Source organism: Garra rufa, chromosome 6 (genome assembly GCF_049309525.1).
Source record: "Garra rufa chromosome 6, GarRuf1.0, whole genome shotgun sequence".
Taxonomy (NCBI): domain Eukaryota; kingdom Metazoa; phylum Chordata; class Actinopteri; order Cypriniformes; family Cyprinidae; genus Garra; species Garra rufa.
Genome location: NC_133366.1, coordinates 6,653,798 through 6,665,886, shown reverse-complemented (window position 1 = coordinate 6,665,886; position 12,089 = coordinate 6,653,798). Strand labels below are relative to the sequence as shown.

Sequence of the window (12,089 nt, the reverse complement as noted above, 5' to 3'; positions counted from 1 at the left end):
AAACTTTCAGATTCCGTAGGAGTCTTCACTAATATGGATATCAACTCCACACTGGTACGTCCCAGAATCCAGTTCTCTCAGATCTCTGATGGTCACAGTAAAAACTGCTGCTCTTGTGTCGTCATACAGAGAGAATCTTCCAGAATGAACCCATTTCTCTTTCTCTTTAGTCTTGATGAGGTCAGAGCATGTATTTGTCCACCGACCTTTACAAAAATACTTTGCATTTGCCCTATATGCTCTATCATATTTGCATGTGATGATGATTTCTCTGCCTGAATATCCTGTCACACTGATGGAGCTCATGACACCTACAACAAACCAACATCTTAATAAAACATTGTAGTATGTTGATTATGAGGCTTAAACGAGACGAACATTCAAATGCTTTCAAAAGTTTTGTCAGATTCTTACCAGGAATTATCAGCAGAGTGAAAGTCCAGATGATCTTCATTCTAATCTCTTTTATTCAATGATCTTCTCTGTTGTTATTCAGTTTTTCTGAAGCTCTCAGTGTGTTCAGATGAGTGTGTCCTGGTCACGTCTTCAAAATAAACTGCTGAATGTGCCAGAGACACCCACTTCCTCTGTATCTGCCAAAAATAGAGAGGGAGAGAGAATAATAAAGTTGGAAGTGAAAAAAATAAATAAATCTGATGACACGCATCCAAACAGCAGGTCTTTCTATGGTAACTGTGCACGTTTTTGATTGATTAATTATTACTGGTATATGTTTTACTGAGATAACTGTACTTTAAAATTTCATAATAATAACGTATATAATAATGTTAAACAATAATAAGTTAATTCACGTTCATAAAACCAGTCATCGGTTGAAAAAAAAAAATCTTTGTTTGATGACTCTTTCAGTTTCTTCAGTGAATCTGGTCTCCATCAGGAGAAAAATACTAAACACATCAGAATAAAACGAAAGCGAAACAAGCAAAGGAAAAATTACAGTGTTGAGGATTAAGAGTCAAGCGGCTCCCTCTAGTGTTCAGATGCATTCAGCACCACGGACAGCAGCTTATTTCAACACAAACACAATCACAGTCCAGCTGATGACATTAAACCTCATAAAGCATATTATAATGTAGAATAACTGACCTTCAAGAGCTGTGTAACTGAAACATAAATCAAACAATGCAGTTAGTAAGAACAATAACATTATTATTATTATTTTTTTTTTTTTTACAGTGTATCAACAAATTATGAAGTGGTTTATTTGGACAGACGTGAGTTTGTAGGAACAGGAACTATAGTTGCTAATGTGATTTGATGCTACACATTTAACACTGTATTGTTATAAATGACAGTTGTCTTTTATTTTGTTCATAGTTATATGCAAATATATACTATTTTAAGTATATTGAGAAAATTGCATAAATTACTTTAGCAGGTACAAAGGTTGAGATTTTTGAGCAAATAACAGAAACTGAAACATCTAATCACTAACATGTATTTACTATAATCACTGGCTCATAACTGCATGTAATGATAGATTTGATTACAGACAATTATTGATGGAACACGATGAAGACTATCAGGTGACTGAGACAGGTGAACTGCGATGTTAAACTGTAGTGCAAACAGTGTTAGAAGAGTCAGAGTGGTTTATGGGTAATTGTTGAATAGCATATACTGTTGTAATTCCTGTATCTGGATCAGTGTGAGGTCTGCCATCTGCAATTCCCTCATAAATAAAGCCTGTTTGAGGAACCTGAGAAAAGAATGAGAAATTATCTACAGCTCTTGAGTCTTTAGACATGACCTCTGAATTATGGTTATTTTCATACAAAAACATCAAATTGATTCAATTGATTTCACAAACCGCTTCACTGTTTTCTGTTCCCGGTTCAGGCATTTTTGAGACTGAATGGTCTGTAAAAACGAATATACTATAATATCATTAGATAATACATAACTATTATATAAAACAATACTACGTTTTAAAATATTGTTTAATTAAATGAATTGTACGGTGCAAAGAAAACTGTTGCTTGTGATTTCAAAAGAAAGTGTTTTACTCTGAGATTGACGCCTTTTGCAATGAGCCACGGTCGCTTTCACAAATCCAATGAAAAGCAGAATCGGAATTGCAGAGATTACTTACCCCGTTTAACCGTCAAGAAAATCTCTGAGTAGTCATCAAAAATCATCCCCTCCACACCACACCAGTATTGTCCTCCATCCTCTGTTCTCAGATCAGTGATGGTGACGGTGAAAACTTTGGCCATAGTGTCATCAGTCAGAGAGAATCTCTTGTCTTCAGCTGGAGATCTTGATTCCACCATTATGTTTCTAAATCCAAAGATACACTCGCCTTTACAAAAATACTTTGAATTGGATTCATATCCAAATTCATAGGGGCATTGGATGCCAATACTCTCTCCCCTGTGCCCTGTGAGTCTTTGTGGAGCACCTACAACAACTGAACACAGGAAAGTCAGAGCTGTCAGACTAGAAAAACTTACAAATTACCATCTATATATGAGACTGATGATCATGCAATAGAGTAAAAACAAGAGATCATGTCAAATTCTGTACAAACGAGCTCAGAGTCTTGAACTCACCTGCACATATGTTGGAAAAGATGAGCAGAACGACACACATGCTGAACATTTGACTTAAATACAAGATCCAATTCTGTGTGGCGACCATTACAGTCTTTCTCTTCTGTGCTAAGCAAAAAAAAAATGCGGCACCTCAATTTCCTTCCCCATTCTGGCTCTCTAACCTCATCTAACTTTACACTATCTTCACAAATAACACTGACCTAAACAGCACACTGCTAACATGAGTGCATTGTTTAATCAAAACAAATAGTTTAGCTTCTGTAACTGGTTTCAGTTTAACAAGACATTAAATATGTTTTGTCTGTTTTTCATGAATTCAACATAAGTTTGCAGCTTATTTCAATCAAACAAAACTCATCATGTCATTCTAGGTGCCTGATCAAGTGGAACTCACTGCAAAGTCTAACCACTTCCAGTTCCTCCTCTGTAGACATCTAAAGGGTGGAGGGACAGAGTTGTGTGTAGGGTTACAGTAGGGTTTGGGTATTGGCTCCTCCTCGCTGGACGTCTGTCAAGGAGGAGCTACACATAATCTCCAATCATTTGCTCTGCAGTGAACAGCAAACTCTGTGTATTATCATACATCACCTGTAGAGGGCGCTATATAGTTCTCTGAACTGCACTCCTCCACTCATGAGGCTAATGTAGATACCGTCTTATTAGCTTTACCTAACTGTAAATGAGGTGTACTCATAACAGAGTCAATAAACTATAAAATATTGATTACTGAAAATATGATTGTACAAATTGTATAGTTTTTTCTTTCCATTTTTTCACTTGCAACATCAGTGCGAATGTTTGTTGACGAAGTTTTGACAGTCTTTTTTATTTATGTTCGATCACTGAATATATCATGCCGTCGTTTGTCTTGAAGTTTTGCGGATGTGCCGCTTTTACGTAGATCAGTTCTGCCCTGCTGTCAGGGGTTGGTTCAGGCGACTTTATATTGCCATAAAAATCACAGTTTGTATCCGTCACCTGATTGGTCAATTGAGTGTGACAGGGATTTGAATCAGGCTGCTGATTGGTTACTGTGGCATAAACAGCAGTGACTTGTGGGCGGGTGTTGAGGTGTGATTCAGGCATCTGATTGGATGAAGCAACTGCAGCGATGAGTGGTCCAGGGTCACTGTTTGTGATCTCATACATGTTATGAAGCAGACGGGACAAGAAGGTAAGTGGTATACAAATGGTGTTTTATTTATACAAGCAGCAGTGCCGGAGGTGAATGGTGAGTTCGTGAAGGTGAGCAAGACTTGAAGTGATGAATACTGAGCTGGATGGTAACGTGAAGAGAGTAACAGGTCCTTTCCGTTTTAGGTGGCGAGACTGGAGGATTCCAAGAACGAAAGCCAGAGGGGTTCAGAGAGTTCGTGGATCCACCACCCTCCGCTGACGCGGAAGTCAGCTTACGGCCACACACCGCTAATGACAGGATACTGAGAAGACACAGAGGACTGGCGCTTGGAAGACTGGAACGAGACAGAGATAAGGTAAGCACAATTGGGTAAGTAATCTCGATAGTGATACTCGCCAAGAGTTACTGGAAGTCCGCTTTCTCTGGAACGAGCCCGGACAATGAGTGGTGTGTGGAGAGTGGCTTTTGTAGAGAGGAGGATGATTGAGGACAGGTGTGCAGGTGATTGAATCCAGGTGACGGTGATCTGTGATGAGCTGCGTGAAGACTGACTGATACGTGACATATGGCCCCCCTCCCGGAACGGCGCGTCCTCGCGCCGAAATGGATACACCAGCGGAGGGAGGGTGGGGGTTCAGGAGGCGGGTGAGGAGCAGGTGACGAACTGGAGATGGACATATGATCTGGAACGTGAGGCCAGGGTGGAGTGGAAGGAGGAAGAAGCCAGAGTGTAGTATTAAGTAGGAGGAGCCGGATGATGGTCCAGAGCCCAGCCAGGATGACCCCCCAGGGCGGCGTCGAGGGAGGGAGGAGCCATGGTGGAGAACTGGTCCACGACACCCTGGGGACGAGCGACGGAGACGAAGCCTCTGGGGAAGATGAGCCAGGAGCAGCCGAGCAGACGGAGAGCCAGGGTGACACCGCAGGTCTGGAGGGCCAAGGTGACGCAGCAGGCTCAGGGGACCGAGGCAGAGCTGGGGCTCCGGAAGACCGCAGTGACACCGGAGCGACAGAGGACATAGGCGGAGCTGGAGGGAAGGAGGAGCCTGACGGAGCCGGAGGGACGGAATGACGAGGTGAAGCCGGAGGAGTGGAGTCCTTAGGCGACGGATGGTCAACGACTGACCAAGGCGGAGCCGGAGAGACGAGGGAGCCCGGTGGAGCTGGTGGGATGACGGGCCACGGTGGAGATGAGGGAGCCAGGAGCCAAGGCGGAGCCGAAGGGTCGGAGGACCGAGGTGGAGTCCAGGACTCGGAGGATGGAGGCAGGGACTGGGGAATGATCCGCCTTGGCGCAGCTGGAGCCTGGATGTCCCACGATGGCACCACACTCCTAGGTGGTGCTGCCTGAGGATGAGCTGTGGGACAGACGGGCAGCAGCGGAGACAGGGCTGGAGGACTGGCTGGCTTGCATGGAGGCGGGAGAGGGAGGCTGGGTGGGAACTTTGGAGACCTTGGAGCATTTGACGGAACCAGCGGAGATTCTGGAGAACTGGACGAGACCGGAGAAGACTCTGGATGACTGGACGGAACCATCGAAGACTCTGGAAGACTGGATGAGACTGGCGGAGATTCTGGACGGCTGGGCGGAACCAGCGGGGACTCAGGACGGCTGGGCGGAACCAGCGGGAACTCAGGACGGCTGGGCGGAACCAGCGGGGAATCAGGACGGTAGGAAATTATTTCTCCAAACCAATCAATCAAATCTGCTTCAAATATCTCCAGTAATTCCTCAAAGTATCCTCCACAGCGCAGTTTCAGCTCACCCTCAGGGTTAGGAGTGTGGGCGGGGCTTTCCTCCAAGCCCTCGATCTCCACGAGTATCCCCACGGTGACGCTAGCCGGCTCACACACCTGGTCAGTCGCGACGTCCTCTGTCGCTTTAAATCCGGCAGATCTTGGCGCTGCGGCTGCGGCGGGCTCTGGCTGGCGCTCCGTGCTGAAGGTTGACAGCTGCTGACTGGGCTCTGGATCGTGGTTGCACATGCTGCTGACTGTTTTCAGGTCCGGGCTTCTGTTATGAAGCAGACGGGACAAGAAGGTAAGTGGTATACAAATGGTGTTTTATTTATACAAGCAGCAGTGCCGGAGGTGAATGGTGAGTTCGTGAAGGTGAGCAAGACTTGAAGTGATGAATACTGAGCTGGATGGTAACGTGAAGAGAGTAACAGGTCCTTTCCGTTTTAGGTGGCGAGACTGGAGGATTCCAAGAACGAAAGCCAGAGGGGTTCAGAGAGTTCGTGGATCCACCACCCTCCGCTGACGCGGAAGTCAGCTTACGGCCACACACCGCTAATGACAGGATACTGAGAAGACACAGAGGACTGGCGCTTGGAAGACTGGAACGAGACAGAGATAAGGTAAGCACAATTGGGTAAGTAATCTCGATAGTGATACTCGCCAAGAGTTACTGGAAGTCCGCTTTCTCTGGAACGAGCCCGGACAATGAGTGGTGTGTGGAGAGTGGCTTTTGTAGAGAGGAGGATGATTGAGGACAGGTGTGCAGGTGATTGAATCCAGGTGACGGTGATCTGTGATGAGCTGCGTGAAGACTGACTGATACGTGACAATACATGTGGACACTCTGAAAAACAACATATATATCAATCATTTACTAGTTTATATGGAAAATACTCAGTGTTCATCAATAAACAATTTCTAGAGTTAAAGACTGATCACCCACCTCCATGTTGTTCTGCACATTTTGCTGAAATAAAGCTGAATGGATTATGAAATGAGAGAAAAGACAAAGTCAAATAAGCTCAAACACTAAAAAGGACTTTAATAATGACAAACAAACTGTTACCAGTCTTGGACTTCCTTTTCTTCTTTTTCAGGATGCAGAACGTTCCAGAACACAGAATCAGAACCAGCAGAAAATAACCCAGACCGCCAGCTACAGAAACCAGATCTGTGACTGTATGTAACATTAAAAGAACAACTGTCAAATGAACAATAGTTGATATATATTGTTTTGGTATTACAGTGCTATTATTTATTATTTATTGAGCTATTTCGGAGTACAATACTGGAAACTGTCATTGTTATACTACGTAACCGAAGTGAAACCACAATGGTGAACCTCAACGGTTCAGAGGAACACAGTTTTGTCTACGACTGATGAGGAAACCAGATTAACCACATGACATTTAACGTGTGCATCACTTTTATCACATTCATCATAAGCTACAAGAGTTAATATGCATCTCCACAAATGTTCAAACCGATTGCTTTTCTTCAAAAGATCTCATTGTATGTAATCAGTGAGGGCAGCGTTGCATCATGGGTAGTGTAGTTTGTGTGCATACTGGTTGACCTGCAGTACTTCCTGTTCTTGTTGTTTCACTCTCTTCAATGAGTCAATGACAGAGAGAAAAGAAAAAACACCAGAATGAACACACACAAACTGTTCATATCGCTTATTTTGTAAATATGAAAAGCAGTTGTATTTTCCATTTATGTTTTCCATCGAATACACTTTATCTAAAGCAACTTAAAGCACATTATAACAACAAGGAAGCAGATATCTGAGGACTAAACCTTAAGTCTTTAACACAGAGTTCAGACCCTGGATGCACAGTAAGACATTAAACACACATTTAAAAACTCACTTAAAATCCAAAAGGAATAAACTAATGTATGAATGTATTTAAGTACATTTAGAAGCACATTATTCAAATACTCCAGAAATAAGAGTCGTATATTCTGACAGACAGATCAACTAACCTGATGTTGATTTGTGCTTTTCAGTGATTGTGATGCTGGTGGATTGTGAATTCACTTCTGATATACTGATATAAGGTGGCATGGTTGAGAAAGGGCTAATGGTTGAAACTTTGGTGGTCTTCTTTTCTGAAAAGTCACAACTTAACGTCAATGATTCTAATAGACTATCACTGAATTCAATTGAAAACTTTTATTTTGTGTTGAAGAAAATGCCCTAATTGTCGTACAATCACAGTAACGCAAGACCTCTAGTGGCGTAATAAACAATACAATATGAGTCAACTTACAAGATTTAATACTAATCACTTACTATCACTTACCATGTTTAACCTTCAAAATAATCTCTGAATAGACATCAGTTAAAGACAAATCAAAAGGTAAAGTCCTCTCCACAGCACACCAGTATTGGCCTTGATCAGTTGTTCTCAGATCAGTGATGGTGACGGTGAAAACTTTGTCCTTTCTGTTGTCAGTCAGAGAGAATCTCCTGTCTTTAGCTGGAGATCCTGATTTAACCACAATGTTTTTATTTCCAATGTTACACTTGCCTTTACAAAAATACTTTGAATTGGACTCATATCCAGATGTATATCTGCATTTAATGTCAAGACTTTCTCCTCTGTGGCCTGTGACTGTTTTTGGTGCACCTACAACAACTGACCACAGAAATATTATAGAGAGTTATTGAGCTGTTATGTAAGATCAAGAAAAAAAAAAATATCAGACCAAAACATAATTTACAATTATCACCCATATAAGAACGACGGTCATGCAATAACAGTAAAAACAAGAGACCATGTCAAGCTCTGCACAAAAGATGTCAGAATCTTGAACTCACCTGTACAGATGCTGGAAAAGATGAGCGGAACGACAAACATGCTGAACATTCGACATAAATACAACATCATATTCGGTGTGACGACCATTACAGTCTTTCTCTTCCGTGCTGAGCAAAAAAAAAATACAGCACCTCAATTTCCTTCCCCTTTCTGTCTCTCTAACCACATTCACCTTTACACTTCATCTTCACAATGACACCGACCTAAACAGCACACTGCTTACATAAGTGCATGTTTTTTTTATTTATTTTTAACTTCTTAGCTTCCGTAACCGCTCTCAGTTCAAGGTGTGTACTTTTTATCCATTTTTCATGAATTCAGCATAAGTTTGCAGCTGATTTTAGTCAAACGAAACTCATCTAATCATTCATCTAATCAATCATCTAACCAATCTTTCTCTCTTTCTAACCTCATCTTTAGCTGTGCACAACAGCACACGGTGTGCATTTTTGTTTTTAATTAAAACAAAGATTTTAGCTTCCATATCTGGTCTTAGTTTAAGGTGACCCTCAATAATTGTTGTCAAATTTTCATTAATTCAGCAAGTTTGCAGCTGATTTCAGTCAAACGAAACTCTCATTCTAGATGACCGAGCAAGTGGTGCTCACTGCAAAGTCTAATGACTTTCAGTTCCTCCTCTGTGGACATCTAAAGGGTGGAGGGACACAGTTGTGTGCAGGGTTACAGTAGGGTTTGGGTGTGGTTATATATTGTAGCTCCACCCATAAGGCACAAATTACATTGGCTCCTCGCTGGACATCTAGCAATACATGTAATCTCCAATCATTTGCTCTGCAGTGAACAGCAAGCTCTGTGTATTATTATTGATCACCTGTAGAGGGCGCTATATAGTTCTCTGAACTGCACCCATGAGGCTAATGTAGATAACTTCTTTTTAGCTTTACTGAACTGTAAATGAGGTGTACTCATAATAAAGATACTTCAGTTTACATATATATTTTTTTTATTTTTATCTCTGAATAAATTTTTCGTACCATTATGCGCTTTATAAAACATTGACAAAAACTATTATCAATAAACCACAAAATATTGATAAAAAAAGTGTCAAAAATTGATTAATGAAAATTGTAGTGCATCAGTCTTTTTTATTTATGTTGGATCACTGAATAATATACCGGTCCGTCGTTTGTCTTGATGTTTTGCGGATGTGTCACTTTTGAGTAGATCATTTCTGTCCTGCTGTCCGGTGTTAGTTCAAGTGAATTCATATTGGCATAATAATCACAGTCTGTATCCGTCACCTGATTGGTCAAGTGGGTGTGACGGGGATTTGATTCAGGCTGCTGATTGGTTACTGTGGCATAAACAGTAGAGATTTGTGGGCGGGTGTTGAGGTGTGATGCAGGCGTCTGATTGGGAATCTCCTCATACATAAGGTCAGTCTGAAAAACAACATATACAAAAAATATTTAATAATTTATATAGACAGTATTCACAGCTTATCAGTAAACATTAATGTAACATATTTCTGATCTTCTACAGGTAAAAAATCAATCACCCACCACTGTATTGTTCTGCACATTTTGCTGAAACAAAGCTGAAAGGTGCATGCAAAGAGAAAAAAGACATAGTCAAATCTACTCCAACACTCAAACAGGACTTTAAACCCACAAATAAACTATTACCTGTCCCGGACTTCCTTTTCCTCTTCCTCAGGATGAGGAACGTTCCAGAACACAGAATCAGAACCAGCAGAACCGAACCCAGACCTCCAGCGACAGAAGCAAGATCTGTACACAACATTAAACAACACTGATTCTGATTATACTGTTAAATAAATAATGCATCTTCAAATTGACATCAATTGTTCTGATTGTTGTAATATTCAGTAAATTGTAATATTGGGAATATATTGTGTGACCAAAGTGAAACCCCAATGGTAAACCTCAATCCTCTGAGGAAAGTGCTTTAGCTGAAACCAGGTTAACCACATGGAATCTGATGAGTGCATCACTTTGATGTCTCCTCAAATGTTCAAACCACTTGCTTTTCTCTAAAACATATTACATAATCAAATGTGGGACAGTTGCATTGTGGGTAGTGCAGTCTGTGTGCTTACCAGTGTTTGGCTGATCAAGTTTAAATGCAGTATTTCCTGTCATTGTTCTTGTCGTTTCGCTTTGTGTTTGATGAGTCTCTGACACAGAGGGAAAAAAATAATAATAATGTGAACATGCTGCTCATAATTAATAATGAGCTGATGCTTTGGACAAAAGTGTCTGTCAGATGCATGAATGCAAATGTTAAGACATCATGAAAAACCCGTGCATAGTAATGCTATGATCATGTCGAAATTATTTAATTGCGAAAAGATTTTACTCTGAACAGTTCACAATCTCTTAAACTTCAGAACAAAGAAATAGCTCCAGAAAACACTGGTTGTAGTAAAATGACATCAAACAGTTATTTGACATTTGAATCAGCATGGCAGGTGTTGAGGCCATCTGCCACATTGGTTTTATTTTTTACAGAAGTTGAGGTGTTGATGAAATTCAGACTTTCCAAGTTTGTGTAAGTTAAAAAAGAACACGATCATGAATACAGCATTCCCAATGTGTACAGAAGCTTTGATGCCTCTGTATTCAAGAAAATTTATTACTGCTTTGATTGAGATTATGATTCAAATTATGTATTTAAACACAGTGACTTTACTTTAGCAGTAGTTTTTACAAAAATGCATGTTTGTGTCTGAGGGTACGGTCAATGTTCAGGTACCTGTGCTGGTGTATTCAGTGCTGATGTGGTCAGTGCTGGTGTGTGTAAAGGGGTGAATGGTGGTGGTTGTAATCTGGACAGGTTTTGTTTTCCGTGGAGCTGAGAAGCAAGATCACATTGTTTAAATCAAACAAATACATTAATAAAGCAATCATAAACTACAGCATGCAGCAGTAGTGGATGAAACAGATTGTTACTTAGTGTTGAACTTTAGGCACCTTTAATCACATTCAGCTGGATTTGTTTATATTCTCCCCATCCAGCTCTACAGCCGTACGGTCCAGAATCTTCCATAATTAGGTTTCTGATGGTCACTATAAAAGTTCTCATCTGATGATCATCCCGCAGTGAGAATCTGCCATCAAACACTGATGACTCTGCTCCATAAGATTGTAGTACAAGTTTCTTATCTTTGTAAATTCCTTTGTAGAAGTATTTTTTGGAGTTTTCATATCCACCATCATAATGACACTTAATAGTCAGTTGTTCTCCCTCTGTTCCTCTCACTGTAATGTCCACACACACTGAACTGCTCACTGCACAGAAACTCACACATCAGCACACTGCTTTTCTCACAAACACTGATAAAATAAGCCATACTTTTAGACCATAAACACTTTTTATGTATCAGAAAAATGTACAAAAAAAAGAAACAACTAATTAAATATTTTTGAGCACTTACCCATTAGTAGAAACCCAGGAATCGCCAGTGGGAACTTCATTTCTTCCTCGATTGAGTTCAGAAAATCAGCATGAAATTCTCAGTAGTTCCTCAAAGGACCTTCTTAAACTCAAATCTCCAATAATCCTGCTAATATGGCACTCTTCTATCGGTGTAGAGTAAAATTATAATCCATTGCTCATCTCACATGATAAAAATCAAACATTAGTGTTGACGGACTGTGTGTCTGTGTTTCCATGTGATGTTGTAGGCGTTACGTGTGAATACTGACCAGGAAATGAGCTGAAAGCTCACAAACCACAATCTGTTTCCTGTCTGTTTCTCTTCTGCCTCCAATATGTTTGAGACATTTTCTGTTGCTTTTTGCCATATTCTGGCTACAAACCCAAAGA

The 12,089-nt window shown here is 40.9% G+C and overlaps 2 protein-coding genes across 2 annotated transcripts in view; both read right to left on the bottom strand.

Annotated features, from left to right (window-relative positions):
* Positions 1-3,401: 3,401 nt before the first annotated feature.
* On the bottom strand, positions 3,402-8,327 carry LOC141336033 (CMRF35-like molecule 1). The gene is made up of 7 exons (XM_073841544.1): positions 8,279-8,327; positions 7,757-8,096; positions 7,446-7,535; positions 6,521-6,627; positions 6,398-6,432; positions 6,278-6,298; positions 3,402-3,716 (listed from the first exon to the last, which is right to left on the bottom strand). Exons 1-7 carry the CDS (start codon positions 8,325-8,327, stop codon positions 3,402-3,404), a joined length of 957 nt encoding a protein of 318 aa, XP_073697645.1.
* Positions 8,328-9,385: 1,058 nt separating this feature from the next.
* Positions 9,386-12,089, bottom strand: part of LOC141336043 (CMRF35-like molecule 1) — a 7,199-nt gene continuing 4,495 nt past the window's right edge. Inside the window, exons 4-6 of the mRNA XM_073841553.1 lie at positions 9,926-10,030; positions 9,803-9,837; positions 9,386-9,682 (exon numbers count right to left, since the gene is read on the bottom strand). Of these exons, the coding sequence (XP_073697654.1) occupies positions 9,386-9,682; positions 9,803-9,837; positions 9,926-10,030 (437 nt within the window). The remainder of the gene's footprint in view (positions 9,683-9,802; positions 9,838-9,925; positions 10,031-12,089) is intronic.